This window comes from Hemicordylus capensis, chromosome 1, assembly GCF_027244095.1.
Source record: "Hemicordylus capensis ecotype Gifberg chromosome 1, rHemCap1.1.pri, whole genome shotgun sequence".
NCBI lineage: Eukaryota > Metazoa > Chordata > Lepidosauria > Squamata > Cordylidae > Hemicordylus > Hemicordylus capensis.
The window spans coordinates 114,631,474-114,649,973 of record NC_069657.1 but is presented as its reverse complement, the minus strand read 5'-3'; the positions used below and the strand labels follow the sequence as shown (position 1 = coordinate 114,649,973).

At 44.3% G+C, this 18,500-nt stretch overlaps 1 protein-coding gene across 2 annotated transcripts in view; it reads left to right on the top strand.

Annotated features, from left to right (window-relative positions):
* The window catches only part of BMAL1 (basic helix-loop-helix ARNT like 1), a 79,097-nt gene that overhangs the window by 35,619 nt on the left and 24,978 nt on the right, over positions 1–18,500 (top strand). For both annotated transcript variants that reach the window (XM_053271629.1, XM_053271635.1), the window contains exons 6-11: positions 980–1,021; positions 2,789–2,946; positions 7,324–7,403; positions 9,011–9,103; positions 9,379–9,496; positions 11,636–11,785. In XM_053271629.1, the coding sequence (XP_053127604.1) occupies positions 980–1,021; positions 2,789–2,946; positions 7,324–7,403; positions 9,011–9,103; positions 9,379–9,496; positions 11,636–11,785 (641 nt within the window). The remainder of the gene's footprint in view (positions 1–979; positions 1,022–2,788; positions 2,947–7,323; positions 7,404–9,010; positions 9,104–9,378; positions 9,497–11,635; positions 11,786–18,500) is intronic.

Genomic DNA, 18,500 nt, shown 5'->3' with positions numbered 1-18,500 from the left:
ACTGGTCTGTTGCTCAGTGGTCCAAAGTCCTCTTTTCTGATGAGAGCAATTTTGCATCTCATTTGGAAACCAAAGACCCAGAGTCTGGAGGAAGAATGGAGAGGCACACAATGCAAGATGCTTGAAGTCCAGTGTGAAGTTTCCACAGTCTGTGTTGATTGGGGAACCATGTCATCTGCTGGTGTTGGTCCACTGTGCTTCATTAAGTCCAGGGTCAACGCAGCCGTCTGTCAGGAGATTTTGGAGCACTTCATGCTTCCTTCCACAGACGAGCTGTATGGGGATGCTGACTTCATTTTCCAGAAGGACTTGGCACCTGCCCACACTGCCAAAAGTACCAAAACCTGGTTCAATGACCATGGGATTACTGTGCTTGATTGGCCAGCAAACTCGCCTGACCTGAACCCCATAGAGAATCTATGGGGCATTGCCAAGAGAAGGATGAGAGACATGAGACCAAACAATGCAGAAGAGCTGAAGGCAGCTATTGAAGCATCCTGGTCTTCCATAACACCTCAGCAGTGCCACAGGCTGATAGCATCCATGCCACACCGCATTGAGGCAGTAATTGCTGCAGAAGGGGCCCAAACCAAGTACTGAATACATATGCTTGCTTATACTTTTCAGAGGTCCGATATTGTTCTATTTACAATCCTTGTTTTATTGGTTTCATGTAATATTCTAATTTTCTGGGATTGTGGATTTGGGGTTCTCATGAGCTGTATGCCATGATCATCACAATTATAACAAATTAAGGCTTGACTTCTCTCGCTTTGCATGTAATGTGTCTATCTCATATATCAGTTTCACCTTTTAATTTGCATTACTGAAATTAATGAACTTTTGCACGATATTCTAATTTTTCGAGTTTCACCTGTAGATAACACATCAGATCTGTGTTTAGAAACACTGATATTCCAGAATTACTATTGGTATACTGTTATCAAGGCTTGACATATGCCACTTTGCTCCCCTTTAGGTTGGAATATACAGACCAACAGGGCCGAATAAAAAATGCAAGGTAAAATAATTACAGTCATGGATGTATTTATTGTTTTACTCAATCAGCAATGATGGATTTGTGATGTGATGGTACAGGCCTTTTGGATGTGTTCCTGGAATGGAATTTTCTTTCTTGTTTTTTTATTAGTCAGCGATGTCATTACTATACTTAGGCGAAATAGTTGTATTTTTAGCTGAATGAGTGTACTGCAGCACCTGGTTCTTTCACCTAGGAGATATTTCATGTGTGGATCCAGATATCATGACATCTCTGTCTTTGGCCTTCTGCCAACACAAGCCCATTCATTCCTTGTAGCTTGCAGTCACGGAGTGTTTTGCAGACAGGGGATTTGAGTTGTCTAAGTATTTCCAGATTGCTACAAATGGCTAATAACAGGACTACAGAAAGTTAGAGAAGGTGTCAAATTTTGAGTTAAATATTAAGTACTTAAAAATATCAGTTGACTATCTTCAGAGAGATTTATTCAGCAAATGTGCTATTGAGTTCACGTGGAATCTTACGAAAATAGTAGCTGTTGCCTGAGAATTTCATCACCATGATTGTGATAATGAATTTAACAAAACATAGGATAAAATGGCAATGTAAATTTTGAGTAGGTGGCTGAGATCCCACCCTGTATATTTTAGCATTCACATTTACCCACCCATTACCCAACATCTGCCTGGTCAAGACTTCATAGTGTGAGAAAGTACAGCTTAGGACTTGATTGTCAGTTACTTTCAATGTTTCTGCAGTCTAAAACATGGTAGTATGTGGCTGTTGTACAAAACGAGCATAACTTGATGAAAGGGAAGATCTGTTTACATGGCCATGTATACTTGGATTCTTTCAGAGGTTAATTGGAAAATAAAATTCAAAATAATGGCTCATAGTGTTGTCTGAACTAATAACTCAGATTTACAGAAGTAGGGAATCCCAGAATATATTAGTCATACCCCATGCTCTTTCAGATGGAGCTTTTCTCAATCTGTTGCAATCTATTTCTGAAAGGGATGGAATACTATGATCCTTATGGTTGCATAACTGGAGCACCTGTGGGAGGTACTGGCAAACTCAGGATCACCCACAGATATGTTGCTTTGCAAAAATCTGATGTCGGGTGGGTGGGACCTAAGGGGACAAAAAAAAAAACCCAAACTGCCCCAGTGTAACTCAATGGAGTGGAATGTTCATGGACTCAGAGGGCAGTTAACAGACAGCCAGGTGGGCAGAGCTAATGGAACTCAGTGGCAAGGAGGGCTTGAACAAAAGGAGAGAGAAATTGCTCAGCTTGAAGAATACTCCTTCAAGACAGCCTCAACCATTGTGCTTCTGAGGGGGAAAGTTCCTAAAACTTTCACCATGCTCAGGTAACACATGCACACCAGGGATATATATACTGCAGCATTTTGTTGTGGTTCCATACTTATGATTCCTAATTCTATATTTCTTTGCAGGCCCAAGATTATACCACTGTTTATATAGTCAGTTACCCCCAGATTTCTCGAGATGGAATTAACAGCTCAAAATTCTTAGCTGGGGCTCCATCTTAATTTGTTTAAGAATCTGACTTAATATTTTCATCATGTAACCAAAGCAAGTTAAATTTAAAAATACTTATGAATAACTGACCATGTAAACAATCATGTTCTCTTTTTATATACATATGCAATTAAGGGTTCTGGTATAACTCTAAACTACTGAAATCTTACATTCTTTCTTTCTTTCTTTCTCTCTCTCTCTCTCTCCCTCTCTCCCCCTCTCTCCCTCTTAATTGTCACTTAGGGAGGCTCACAGTCAAATTGAAAAAAGGCGCCGTGATAAGATGAACAGTTTTATAGATGAATTGGCCTCTCTAGTGCCAACATGCAATGCTATGTCCAGAAAACTTGATAAACTTACGGTACTGAGAATGGCTGTTCAACACATGAAGACATTACGAGGTGAGTTTCAAAATAACCACTAGGGGTAGAGTGATTGCTTCTGGGACCTAGGACACAAATAAGAAGCTTTAATAATTAGTCCTTTCCAGTGTCTGGAACACATTGATTTATTTAACACATTTCTATACCACCCCATACGCAAGTACCTAGGCGGTTCATAATCTAAAAACACAACAATTAAAACATAAACACAATTAACAGATGAAAACTCTAAAACTGTAAAACTATAAACTAAAAAAGCCTAACTAAACAGGTATGTTTTTCAAGTTCTTCTTAAGAACATCCAGAGAGGTGGGGGCTCTAATTTCATTAGGAAGTACATTCCAAAATCCTGGGGCAACCCTAGAAAAGGTTACGAGTCACCACCAACAGAGCCATTGGCAACTGCAACCCGACCTCCTCAGATGATCTTAATAGGCAGCAGAGTTCATGAAGAAGGTGTTCTCTTAAATACCTTGGACCCAAGCCGTTCAAGGCTTTATAGGTAATAACACTTTGTATTTCACCCAGATATATGTTGGCAGGCAGTGTAGTTATTTAGAATGGGTATAATATGATCTCTTTGGGTAACCCCATGCAAAGACAGCCCAATGTAGAGTCACTGCAGTAATCAAGTCCAGATGTTACCAGCATATGAACCACTGTTTTAAGGTTGTTTATCTCCAGAAATGGACGTAGCTGGCATATCAGTCAAAGCTGATGAAAAGCCTTCCTAGCCATGTCCTCAACCTGAGGGACCAGGGGGAGGTTTGGGTCCAGAGGTACTTCCAGACTATGCACCTGCTCTTTCTGGGGGAGTGTAAATCCATTCAGAATAGCAGATCTAAGCCACTTCCTAAGTTCTAACCTCCCACAATGAGTACCTCCATCTTGCTTAGATTCAGCCTCAGTTTGTTCTCCCTTGTCCAGCCCATTACCACTTCCAGGCAGGCATTTAGGGAGGTTAGGCCATTTCCTGTTGAAATTGACATGGAGAAATAGATTTGGGTGTCATCAGCATATTGATAACACCCTGCACCAAATCCCCTGATGATCTTTCCCAGTGGTTTCATGTAGTTGTTAAAAAGCATTGGAGATTGAATGGAGCCCTGCGGGACCCCATACAATAACTCTCATTTTGAGGGGCAGCAATCTCCAAGTGACACCATCTGGTCGCTCCTACCAAGAGGTGTTGCTCCTACCAAGAGGTAGGAGTGGAACCACTACAAAGAAGTAGTGATGTGCCCAGACTGGTCTGGAGGCCATTCTACAGGCCTCCGGACTGGTCTGGACATGGGCGGTTCGGGGTTTGGATGGATTGGGGTGGGGGGTTCCTTTAAGGGCAGGGGAGGGTTTACTTACCTCTCCCGCCGCTTTCCCCCTCCGGAGCATGTATTCTCGTTAATAATCGGGGCGGCAGGATACCTCCCTGCCGCCCCTTTCCCCTTGGCTGCAAAAGGCTTCAAGAAGTCGCTCACGCGCTTCATGTCTCCGCGACATGCGCACATGCAAAAGGTTTCTTGAAGCGTTTTGCATCCAAGCAGGGAAAGGGGCGGCAGGGAGGTATCCTGCTGCTCCGATTACTAACGAGAATATGCGCACCGGAGGGGGAAAAGCGGCGGGAGGGGTAAGTAAACCCTCCCCCTCCCTTAAAGGAACCCCCCACCCCAGTGCCGGACCGCAGCTCTGCGGTTCCGTGCACACCCCTACAAAGCAGTGCTTCCCACTCCCAACCCCTTTAGGCATTCCAAGAGGATACCATGGTTGAAGGTATCGAAAGCTGCCAAGAGATCCAAAAAGACCAACAGTTACACTCCCCCACCCCATCAACTCCCAATTGGAGATTATCCAACAGGCCGACCAAGGCTATCTCTATTCCTTAGCCTGCTCGAAAGCCAGTTCGAAATGCATCCAGATAATCTGATTCTTCCAAGACTGCCTTGAGCTGAAATGCCACCACTCTCTCATTTACCTTGCTCAACCATGGGACAGGCCCATAATTGCCTAATTCTGAGGGATCCATTCTTCAACAGTGGTCTAATCTGCTTCCATGAGATAAGGAGGCATTCTGCCCTCCAACAGAGAAGCATTAATGATCTTAAAAAGACCTTCTCCAATAACTTTGTAGTTTTTCATCTACAAAAAAACCCAAATTCTCATTCAAGGGAGGAGAGGCATGTACTGACCCTCTCACAACCCTAGACAACTCCACTGGATGTGAGCTTGCAGAAGAAATGCGGACAGAAAAGAACTGCTTCTTTGCTGTGCACAGTCAGATTTTCAAATGTGCTATGTGTTGTAATCTGTCAGATTTTAAATGAGTCTTTCTCCACTTGTGCTCTCTCCATCTACTTTGCCACTTCAGTGCCTATAGTTCTTCGGTATACCAAGGGGCTAATTTAGAAGCAGGTAGGAGAGGGCGCTTAGGGGCAATCATGTCTACCGCCTTAGTAAGTTCATTATTCCAATCTGAACCAGCCAGGGCATTGACAGAACCAACCTTAAAGTCTTTCCAAGGCTTCTTGAAATCCTATTGGATCCAATAGCCTTTTCAGACGAATCATCTTAATAGGTCCTTCACCCCTGTGGAGGAGGGTTGTGGCTGTGAGTCCAACTTTAACCAGATGGTGGTCCATCTATGATGATGGGGAAATCACAGGAGTCCCCACCCATGGAACACCATCCAGATCAGAACAAAAAACTAAATCAAGAGTGTGACCAGCAAAGTGCATTTGTACTGAGACCACTTGGGATAGGCCCATAGCTATCACGGCTGCTATGAACTCCTGAGCTGATCCTGACAAATTGGTTCCAAAATGAACATTACAGTTCCCCAGAACTATCAGTCTGGTAGATTCCAATGCCAACTCCGCAGCCATCAGCTCAGTCCCTAACTGAGGGGTGAATGGTAAACCAACAGAAGTCCCAGTCTATCTTTGGTCTCCAGATGTAGGTACGCACACTCAGTGTAGACCAATTCCCTGACAGGAACCCTGCTAAGGGAGATATTATTCTTATACACCACAGCCACTCCTTCTCTCTGCCCATGCTCCACAACAGAATATCCTGCTGGGAGAAGCTAGGCCCAAACTGGACCACTAGCCTCCCCCATCCAGCTCTCTGTAATACATACCAGGTCAGCTCCATCATCCACAATAAAATCATGGATGATTTTAATTTTATTTTGAACTGACCTGGCATTACAAAGAAGCAAGGTGAGGTTCTGTGGGAGGTTGATACTGCTCCCCAAGGGCAAAGAGCTGGCAGGGAGCTGGAAGCCGTAACTGCTATTAAATTACTGATCTCCCTTCCCCTGTAATGGCCTGCTACCCTGCCAATGCCACATCTTCCTCTGTTCCCCATCACTGGAATAGCACCAGGGACAGTGAACACCCTTCCCCCATCTCCAGATACATGAAACACATACTTGTATAGACCTACTTAATAAAGAGAGATAAGTTTTTAAATCATCATGGCTTGCCCCAGCTCTCAGTCCCATCCCCAAAACCCACCCCCAAAGGCTAACTGGCTTCGGTGACTGCCCAGTGGCCCACCATTTACCATAGGATTTTACATTCCTTACCTTGGTAATTCTTGCAACAGCCCAATACAAGAAGTTAGTATTGTCATCTCCATAAAGCAGATGATAGAGTAAGCCTGGGAGTATAGTAGTTATTTTTTTATTACTGAGGTGAGAGTTGATCCAGGGACTTTCTAGCTCTCACACTCTTAGCCAGTAATCTGCACAGGCTTCTGATGACTTAGCAGTGATTTCATACTGCTAATAAGATACAACATACTTATTTTATCATACCAGCTTTTGTTGATCTTTTCATCAGGCAATCTGAATCTTTGTGAGAACATTCAGACGAACACCACCCTTTTGTTAGAACATTGCTCATGTGCAAACAATCTTTCCTGAGCCCCCTTTCCCTCTGCTGACCCCAGATCCCCCACCCTCCCAAATATGCCTCTGAGTGATGGCTGGAGGACCCTCAGGAACATGCTTTGGCGGCAACGGAGGAAAGTGGGGAAAACTGCATGTGGGCAATGTTCCAACGCAAGGGCGTCATTAGTCTAGATCAGGGCTGCTCAACTTTGGTCCTCCTGCAGATGTTGGCCTACAATTCCCATAATCCCTGGCTATTGGCCACTGTGGCTAGGGATTATGGGAGTTGTAGTTCAAAAACAGCTGGGGGGCCTAAGTTGAGCAGGCCTGGTCTAGATGCTGCTCAGTAACTTAGGAAAATAGCATCAAATGGTTTGTCGAATGTCAGGCATCATTCTGAGCAATATTAGACAATAGGCTAAGGAAATGGGGGGACGATATGTGCTGCACATAACATGATTGGTTTGTTTACTTAAAGTGTAATTTAATGGTTTTTGCCTTGCCTTAAGGTGCCACAAACCCATATACTGAAGCAAACTATAAACCTGCTTTTCTATCAGACGATGAATTGAAACATCTTATTCTTAGGGTATGTGTTTAATTTTAGATATTAACCATAGGAGTGTTTGAGTGTGAATGCATGTACATATTTTACTGTGATTCAAGAGAGTTTTAAAATAATATGTTCTTATACCAGGCTCAAAACAACTTCCTTCACCATAGGAGGTGGATGCTATAAGACTTTAGCCATTGTGACTGGGAATGATGGGAGTTGTAGTCCAACATCTCTGGGGACTCAAGATTGGGAACCCCTGCTTATAAATCCTCAGCACCAGGATTCTGAATTAGCAGCCAGTCACATAAAACTGGGTGGTAATAGGAGTGATTACAAAAGTGGTTATGCTATATTTACTCGTATTATATTTTGAGATACAAATGTGAGTGTTCAAAACACTAACACAGAAAGCTCTTTAGTTTGTCATAATGGACACTGATTTGGCTGAGTATTCACCCCAAACTAGCAATTCCTTCTGGGCACAATACCTGCTACATTGAAGGGGATGGGAGGCCTCCAGGTGTGTTTGTGGTGGATTTGGAGGGCAGTTTTGCCTTTTTTTTTCTAACTTGCTATGAGATTCAGTGGTTGGGTGTGTGCTTTTTAAAACCAAATTATGTTTAAGTGTGAGCTGGCTTGACATTAATGCATGTCGGACATATGTGGTGTTTCAATAAAGTTCAACAACCAAATCAGTGAACAATTTATTATAGGGCAGTTAACAAATAAAGTTGATTATCATCGTCGTCATCATCTGTATACTTATCAGTCAAAATATTTTATCCTTCAGTAACTAATGTTGCTCAAGATCCCTTGTTTTAAATGCTTGTCGTGTCTTTTAGAGCATCTTATCCCATATAACACAGAAGGTGCCTCTTTATTTCAGTCAGCACAGTTGCCCTTCCACCTTCAACCTTGTGGTGCAAGATCGCCCCCAAGTAGCCTGATGCAGTATATTAGTCGTGAAGGGCCTCTCAAGATCTTATTTGGAGCCAGTGTTTGTGTTCTGTGCTTTGTACTTTTGATCCCAACTGTAACTCTCTTCCAAGTGTCTCATAAGGCATTCCACAAAAATGTAACGGGGTCTGCCTTGAATTAATCTGACCTACTTCCAACAATCACTTTTCTCCTGGTTTCCTAGTAGCCCCTGTGGAAGGATTGCTGGGTACAATCCAATGAAACTGAGTCATGCTTCTCTGGCCTTTTCCACCCACATAGAGGAGCTGCTCCTGGCAGACTCCTAGGGTCCTGAAAAGGTTTTGTAACTGCAAGATGAGGAAACTGTCTCCTTACTTCTCCCATGAAACTTCCTGTAGATTCTGGACCTGTTTTGTTTGTGTTTCCACCACCACACTGCAAGTGAGATTATTTTTTTTTAATCAATTGTGCATCCAACAAAAAATTCAGCACTGACACTTTTTTTCCATTGTCATTGAAAATAGTTTGAATTGAAGTCTGCACTAGAACAACTTTTTTACTGCTGTGTTGTGTGCAAACATAGTAATGTTTAAATGCAGAGCAGAAGAAACTCTGATCACAGAAATTTAATGGCATGTCATGAATTTTTAAAGAATATATATATATCAAGAATGCATTCTAACAAAGCTGCTATCACAAACTATCCTGTGTTTCCCAATTAGGCTGCAGATGGCTTTCTCTTTGTTGTGGGCTGTGACAGAGGAAAGATACTGTTTGTTTCAGAATCAGTCTTCAAGATCCTCAACTACAGTCAGGTATTTTTGTCTGTCTAGTGAAGTAGTGGTAAATGTAAATTAATGTCTGTTTAAATGATCAATAGTAGTTTTCTGCTTATTCTATGGAGCAAAATAAGTCTCTTTTTTCTTGGTTTTAAAAGCAAACCTGTTTATCTTCACTAATAATATAAAATAACAAGACATTGAAATAAAACAAAAAGACGTATTAGGAATTTTCCTCAACACATAACTCACTGAAAACATCAAGGCATACTTGTAATTATTCTACTTGTCATACTCTTCTGTCTTAACAGAATGATCTGATTGGTCAGAGTTTATTTGATTACCTTCACCCTAAAGATATTGCCAAAGTTAAGGAGCAGCTTTCATCATCGGATACTGCACCACGGGAAAGACTCATAGATGCAAAAAGTGAGTATTCAAAATGTTCATCTGTGAACTAGTTGCCATGTTCACATACTCATCAGTTGATGTGTGAGTAAGACATCACAGATCAGACCCAAGACTCAGCTTTCACATCACTTCAAACACAATTCTTTCCAGTGGAGTCAGCCCACATATTTCCTGCAGGTCAATGTTGCATAAATGGGCAATGTATATAGATGTGTGGGCTGGCCCTTAGAACGTGTGTGCGTGTGTGCGTATGTGTATTGCATGTATAAATATTCAATAAGCACACCTTGTGCTGAATCACTTTATATCTTTTGACATGGTAAATATTTGAGGTGATTTTACTGGTTGAGTAAAACTACTCTTTGGATATATCTGTAGCTGTGCATTCCTTCAGTTATATACATTAAAGAACCTTTCATTTCATCTGTATCTGTGAGAATCTGCCCTTGCACCTGCACTGCATCCATCTGTGTTACAGTGTGAGAGTAGAAGCATGGAATTGTACAGTAGGGAGCAATCAGGGATGGAGTTGTTTGCTCTTGTTCTAAATGGGAGCCATTTGTCATGGTGACTAGGGGTGTGCACGGAACCGCCAATGCGGTCCGGCACTTGGGTGAGGGGGTACCTTTAAGAGCGGCGGGAGGGTTTACTTACCCCTCCCGCCGCTTTCCCCGCTTGGCGCCGTAATCTTCAAAGTAATTGGGGCGGCAGGACAACTCCCTGCCGCCCCTTCCCCGACGTTGCTTGCAAAAAAACCCAGCAGTCCTTTGCGTGCGCTTGTCTCTGTGACATGCGGGCGCGCAAAGGACTGCTGGGTTTTTTTGCAAGCAACGTCGGGGAAGGGGCGGCAGGGAGTTGTCCTGCCGCCCCAATTACCTTGAAGATTACGGCGCCAAGCGGGAAAGCGGCGGGAGGGGTAAGTAAACCCTCCCGCCGCTCTTAAAGGTACCCCCCACCCCCGGACTGAACCACCCAGCTCCGGACCGGTCCGGAGGCTTTTTTAATGGCCTCTGGACCAGTCCGGGCCCATCCCTACTGGTGACATTCTTCCACCACAGTCCAAGTGGGAACTAGGGATGTGCACGGACTGGTTCAGTGGTCTATTCACAGACCACTGAACCAGTTCAAAAGACTGGCATTCGAGCTGATTTCGGAGGCGGAGAGGGGGTTGCTTTAAAGTGAGGGAAGGGTGTCCTTAGCTTCCCCGCTGTGTTTCCCCCACCGGCACTAATGTCAAAATCGCTGGCGCAGGGTTGCTGTATATACTCTTTCCACCTCGGTCAGCGTAATATGGAAGTGGCCGGCACGTATGTGCGTGCACACACACGCTGATCATTTATTTATTTATTTATTTATTCATTCATTCATTCATTCATTCAATTTCTATACGAATAAATAATAAATAACACTTCCAGTATTACACTGACCAGGGTGACAAGAGGGTGTACAGCTGCCCCACACAAGTGATTTTGACAGCAGCACTGGTGGGGGAAACACCTTCCCCACACCTTAAAGCAACACCCCGCCACCCTCCTGGTAGTGCATGGACCCATTTCCGTGCACATCCCTAGTAGGAACTCCATGAACTCTTCAACACAGACATATGCATAAAGCATGGTTTTAACTCACCCCATCTCTCAAATCTGATCTATTTCTGAAGTCTGTTGTGTTTTAAGATTATTGTCATGTGAAAACCAGCCATTTTGACTCTCCAAGCATTGTTGTTGTTTTTTAGGTAGGGGTTTCATTGGCCAATATTTTTTCTCATCAACTAATAGCTAATTAAACAATCATTTCATCATCATCATCATCATCATTGGAGAATTGCCTTTTATCACTCCTGGCTTTCTAATCTACAGTGGGCAGCATCCAGATTATGTTAATCATGACTAGGTCCCATTGAAATTAATGGGATTTAAGTTAGGCATGAGTAATTTGTCTCATTGACTTAAATAGTGCCTAGTCATGAGTAACTTTGCCTGGATACTCAGTATCTGCATATTAAATCTAAAAACAAAACAAAATTCTTTAAAGCCCTGATAGTGCACTGTGACAATAAGCACTAGCCATAGTGCTATAGATTTAGGAAGGTTAGTTTAGATTCAAGCCAAATTCACCAGTTTGGAGGGTTTTGTTTTATTTTTTTAATGTATGCAGCTGGACTTCCGGTTAAAACGGATATAACTCCTGGACCATCACGACTGTGTTCTGGAGCAAGACGTTCATTCTTTTGTAGGATGAAATGCAACAGGCCTTCTGTGAAAGTAGAAGACAAAGACTTTCCTTCGACTTGTTCTAAGAAGAAAGGTACCTATCATTTGACTTTAATGTAGATAAATCGTCTGGGATATTTCTGCACTTAAGATCTTTACTTGGGATCTAATGAGATTTTGCAGAGATACAGCTGTGTAAAAACATGAGGCCACAGCCTGAGTCTCATTTGCAGTTTTTGGATGGTATGGTTTCCGGCTTTGAAGCAAATGACCGGTTTTTCCATTGAATTCAGTGGGGCCAGGATGGTATTTGCTACATACAATGTCAGTTGGAAAATGGGATTCAGTTTCAATCCTACAGTGATTTATGATTCCATTGAGAAATGTAGGCAACCATGTTGTCTATAAGGAAAAAAAAAAATTAAAAGCCACAGTCTAGTAATACCTCTAAAAGGACTAATAGGTCTTCAGATGTTTTGGGGGCATTTCACCAGGCCCAGCTTCTCCCCTCGCCTTATTTTTCTTACTATCCAGCTTGATGAAGAAGAGTTCTTCAGAACTTGAGCCAGCTGCTCAAGATTTTATGTCATTTTGGTTGATCCTAATTAAGATATTACTAGATTGTGGTGCTTGGATTACGTAAGTTCGCAAACTGTTTCTATATATATATATATATATATATATATATATATGGAGAGAGAGCGCGCCCGAGCGCTAAAGGCTGTTGTTTCCATTTATTGGAAGAGACAAGTCGATAGCAAAGTGCGTCTTTTTCAGTCAAAGGATGACAAATTGTCTAATTCTATAGATAGAGTCTAAATTGTGCCCTCTTATATCTGTAATCAACCTTCTTGCATTTACTGGGTGCATGAATAATAATATCTTGCAGCTTACTATTATTCTAATGTTTGTCACAAAATTGTAACAGTGTTTTGAGGAGGAGAGCTGGTCTTGTTGAAACAAGCATGAATTGTCCCCTTTGCTAAGCTGGGTATACCCTGGTTTGCATTTGAATGGAAGACTACATGTAAGCACTGTAAAATATTTCCCTTGAGGGATAGGGCTGCTCTGGGAAGACTATCTGCATGCTTGCATGTAGAAGTTCCAAGTTCCCTCCCTGGCATCTCCAAGATAGGACTGAGAGAGACTTGGAGAAGCCACTGCCAGTCTTTGTAGACAATACTGAGCTAGATGGACCAATGGTCTGACTCGGTAGAAGGCAGCTTCCTATGTTCCTATAGTGACATTAATATCTAAGCACTTTACAAAGGCAAAAGCTTCTCCTTCAACTACTGCAAACAGGAAGCCAGATTGACAATCCTTGGATTATTACCATATAAATTTTCTGAATTGGATGGGCAAAGGATCCCAGGGCTAGATTTTCAACTGCTGACTTATCATGGTGGCAAAATTAACCATTAGCCAAGTCAGACACAGGAGCCCTTCTCTTCTTCCCATTGTTTCCAGGTCATGGTGTCTTCATATCAGTGCGACTGGAATTAAATTACTTTGACATTTTTAATTGTATTATTTATCGTTCAATTTTTATACCGCCTTTCATAAGACATCCCAAGGTGGTTTACAAAAGTTAAAATAAAATAAAACTCCATAAAAATGACACATAAAATCTTGAAGTCAGTTAACCAGTAAAGACCATAAAACACCAAAAAAACAACAACCATAAAAATAGATAAACAGAAGCAGGAAAGCTGAGAGGAAATTGCAACTGTGCTCACTGTGAATTTCTAAGAAAGATTAAACTGGCCAAGTGAAGCATAATGAGCTCAGCTTTCAACATTGAAAATTACTAATAATGAATAGTAATAATAAAATATCTGTATTAGTAAGACAGTTTCATTCTGATTATATTTTCCTACCTTTTGGAATTTTAAATTCTCATGCTTCCAAGTTATGGCTTCCTTCACATGCGGTGCTGGAGCATGGGATGCACCAATCTGGAGTACAGTCAACATCCCAACTGAAAATCATGGCAGAGCCTCATTGGCAGTATGACTTGGGATTGCATTTCTGGGTTTTATGCAGTGCCTTTTGAATGGAGGGATGTTCTCGTAGGTTGTTTGGAGAAATATGTAATTTTACAGTTCTAAAAATGAAGATCTGCTGTTTGTAATTAAGGGAGTAAGATTCATTTTACTGGTTTGTACCTTTTCTGCCATGAAGCACTGATTTGAGAAGTTTGTCTAACTTGTAAGTAAGTAAGTAAATAACTGCCCAGAGATGCAAGTTTTGGGCGGTATAAAAATATGTTGTGTCTGTGTCTTTCTCTGTCTCTCTCTGTCTCTCTCAAAATAATGGAGAGGGGAGATCACTGCTCAGTGGTTAAAGATAGACCACATACCTGTATATTAGACTGAAGGGGCTCATTCATATGAAACTCCTAAAAAGTGGCATTGGTCCAAGCACAAACACGTGGAAAGCATTGGAAGATGGTCAAGAGTACATCTGAGCTAAGGCTAACAGATGAGTAAAGGAACATGGTAGATGCAACAAGTAGAATCTTATGTGGGAAGCATAGGGTCTACATCTACCTCTGTAACAAAGGTTGAGCAGCTTCTGGCCTGTGTACATGGACAGTGAATATTTATATACAGATCTGGATTGTGATCCATTGTATCCATAAGAACTGGGTTTCTGCGCCTGCGCAGGGACCTCCCGGGCTGACTAGCTAGCTCCTCTCCGCGCCCCGCCCGTCTGCACGTGCCTTGCAGATTCCGTTGGAATCGACGGTTGGGGCGCCTCTCCTTCAGTTTTCTCTTGACCGCCAAAGCGCTTACACCTCTTGGCTGTTGCTCCTCAATTGTTATCAAAAATTTGACTTCGGACTGTTTGACTATTCTCTACTGAGCGGATTAATTGGTTTGACTTCAGAACGAACAACGGACTTGATTTTGGGACTTTGATTCTAACTACGAAGTTTGTACAGGACGGTTTTGACTCGGAACGGCGAACGGACTTGATTACGGACTCTGCTTTGTTTGTTCCTAAGATTGTTTACTGAATTTGAAGGTCTTCTTAGCTTCCATTGTCCAAATGCCGTTCCGAGTCAAACGGTGTGAAAAGTGTCGAGCAAAGTTGCCTTCAACTGATTATCACGACGCCTGTTTGATGTGCCTAGGAGAGAATCATAACACGGCGGCGTGTAAGATATGCTGCTCGTTTTCAAAACAGACTAGACAAAATAGAGCTCTCAGGCTTCGAGCTGCGTTATACGAGGAGGCACTTCGACCGCCAACTCCTCGTCCGTCGGCGTCGATGAGTTCCGGATCGACATCGGGAGCTTCGATGTCGAAGGAGTGCGGTGCGTAAAGCTCCCCGGGATTGGGTTCCAGTGGGTCTGCTGATACGCAGTCTAAAACCGCTGTTGACACTCTGTTTAAGAAACCAAAGGAGGTTTCAAAAAAATGGAAGCATAAGGATAAAGATCGTCATGCTTCTGAGAGGGAAGGTCGCCATCGTGAGGTGTCTCGACATCGAACTCCCTCACTGACGGCAGCACAGATTTACGATGTGGACTCGGCTGAGTCCCCTACAGCCTCGACGTCGACACCTTCGGTATCGAAGGTCAGGATGGTTTCGGCTTCGACATCGACTTTAGTCTCGACATCAACACCAGCGTCGACATCGAGATTGGACCAAGGCAGTCTGGGACAGGCATCGACATTGGAATCGACATCGACATCTACATCCACATCGACATCGACGTCGAGGCATTTGCAAGTCTCGGCATCGGAGCCTCCCATAACTGCCCAGGCGGTGTATGCCATTCCTCTGTCAGCATCCACGGTTCCAGAGCAGATATTGAATGTGAGCACTGCTCCTTCGTCGGTGTTGACGGCTTCGACATTGAGGAGGATTCCTCATCTTTTGTCAACGGCATTGACGCCGGCACAGTCCCCCTCGACGCCGAGGACTCCGAGTCTGGCTACACACGGGGACGGACTTAGAGAACTGCTGGAGTCGAGTTCGAGTACCCCCTCGGGTGCGACGTTTCGCGGCTTCCTGTCGACAGGCTTAGACGAGGGTCCTGGAGGTGGAGAACTGGCTGATCTGCCTCATATTGCCTCACTAACACCAGCAGTGATCCAGGATCCGCGAACCGATGTCGGGTGCTCTACGATGCTGCAGCCAACTCATTCCTGCGGTTTCCGCCATGGTGTGCCGGATGATTATGCAGAGTTCTTGCGTTGGAAGGCGGCACAGGTAGAAATGCAACCAGTGCAAGGGCTGCGGAATTTTGTGCAGGCCGCTGCTGCAGTCAGAGCATACAGAGCATCAGGGGCTGTCTGTGAACTTACCTATACAAACACCATTGGCGCAAGTTCAAACTTACCTTCCAGAGAATTCACAGTTACCTGTGGTCCATACGAGGATGCCAGAAAAACCTGCTGGGAAAAGAAAGAGGAAAGCAACACCTCCTCCTTCTGAACCATCATCTTCACCCTCTGATGACAGTGAGGACGATGAGTCGGGACCGGCCTCTGACAGGGATGATATCAGTCGTAGGTCGGACCCCCCTTTGGATGTGCCACCAAAGCTATCCACCTCGCCAACTGAGGAATTGAAAGCTTACCATATCCTCATAAGGGACATTGCTGAAGCCCTGGGCATGGACGTAAGCTCTCCGGATGCGGACATTGCTGACCCGGTCTATAATATGATGAAGCGGTCTAAGACTTCGCATCCTGTTGCCCTCACCATGATTCCTGGGATAGACAAGGCTGCGAAGGTGGCATGGGACTCAGTGGGGGTCGGGGCTCCGACTTCCAAGCGCATTGAGAATTTGTATAGGGTGACTGAAGGAGAGAACTCTTACCTGTTACGCCATCCTATACCGAACTCCTTGGTTGTCAGTTGCGCTTCATCCACCAAGAGTGGACACCGTCATTCCACGCCTGCTGACAAAGAGGGGAGGAAAATTGACGTTATGGGTCGAAAGATCTATAGCACCTCCAGTTTAGCAATTCGTATTGCTAATTGTGCGGCGTGTATGGCACGCTATAACCATTTACTTTGGGATGCGCTCTTACAGGATTCATCCTCTTTATCTCCGGAGGACTTCCAATGGAGATTTAATGATGTGTACGAAAGAACAACGGCAATAACACGCCAACAACTGAGCGCATTCAAACACTTGTCGGAGACGGAATCGAGAGCAATGGTGACTGCAGTGAGCTTGCGCAGGCATGCGTGGCTTCGCTCAGCAACCCTGCAGACAGACATGAAGGAGAAAGTCGAGTCCTTGCCATTTGACGGCAAAGGCTTATTCCATGAGGACACGGACACGTCAATGGAGACGTTGAAAAAATCTAAATTCACTGCCCGCACCTTTATGGTGCCTTCAAGCGGTTCCAGCTCAACTGCAAGGAGCCGCACTTATTATCAGAGAAAGAGTGATCGGTATCGGGACCGCAAAGAATACCGAAAGCAATTCAGACCTTACCAGCGCAGTAAGGGCTTTAACCAAAAACAAAAAGGAAAAACAGCTCGTCAAGGCGACAAGGACGCCTCCAGCAAGAGCTTTTGACGGGACTGTTCGTCCACTGCATCAGTTTTACAGCAGCCAATTACGTCCAACGCTACAATCCAGGACCCACTACATTGGCCCTGTAGTTGCCAGGATCGACATCAAACTGGCAAGCCGTGCGCCAGCATGGCACAACATAACATCCGACCGGTGGGTACTAAGAATAGTGCAGACTGGATATGCGTTGGAGTTCGAGACAAGGCCTCCCTTCTCTGGACTGGTCTATACGCCGGCCACAGAGGTGTTGCGGGAGGAGGTCAAGGTGCTGCTGGAGAAACAGGCAATCACGCGGGTGCAATGGGCGAACAGACTGACCGGCTACTATTCCCGGTATTTTCAGATACCAGAGAGGGACGGTGGAATAAGAGCCATAATGGACCTGAGGGGGCTCAACCTCTTCATTCGGACCAAGAAATTCAGAATGGTGACGCTGCAGGGAATTCTGCCTCTGCTGGTAAACGAACAGTGGGCAGTTACTCTGGATCTCAAGGACGCTTATTTTCATATCGGGATACAGGAGAGTCACCGCAAGTACCTCCGGTTTACAGTGGGGGCACAGATTTATCAATATGTGGTGCTTCCATTTGGACTTTCTACTGCTCCCAGAGTGTTCACAAAGGTGATGGCGGTGGTTGTGGCCCACCTACGAACTCAGGGCTTGAGGCTGTATCCGTATTTAGACGATTGGCTCGTGGTGAGCCACGACAGGAGTTTACTTACCCGCCAAGTGCAGATGCTGCTAGCCTTATTGGAGTACCTCGGCATCAATGTGAATTGGAAGAAGTCGAGACTCGAACCCATGACTCGAGTGAACTTCATCGGAGCGGTGCTGGACTTGGAATTGGCCAGGGCGTTCTTACCTGCGGAAAGAATTACCCAAATGCACGAACTCATACGTCACTTTCAGAGGACTCCACGGCAGCCAGCGGTTCAAATCCAGTGGATGTTGGGTTTGATGGCATCATGCACCGCAACGGTGTCGCACACGCGCCTCCGCATGCGCACATTGCAGCATTGGTTTCTCCACAACTTCCGACCCAATGTGGATGGCCAGAATATGCACTTGACATTACCACAACATGTCCTCGCCAGCCTAGGGTGGTGGCTAGACATGGGCAATTTGGGCAAAGGAGTCGAGTTTGTGTCCAAGGAGCCCACCTCCCGGATAACGACAGATGCCTCGATGGGGTGCGCATTGCGCCAGCGTATGTGTGCAGGGGACATGGACCCAGTTGCAGAGACTTCAGCATATAAATTACTTGGA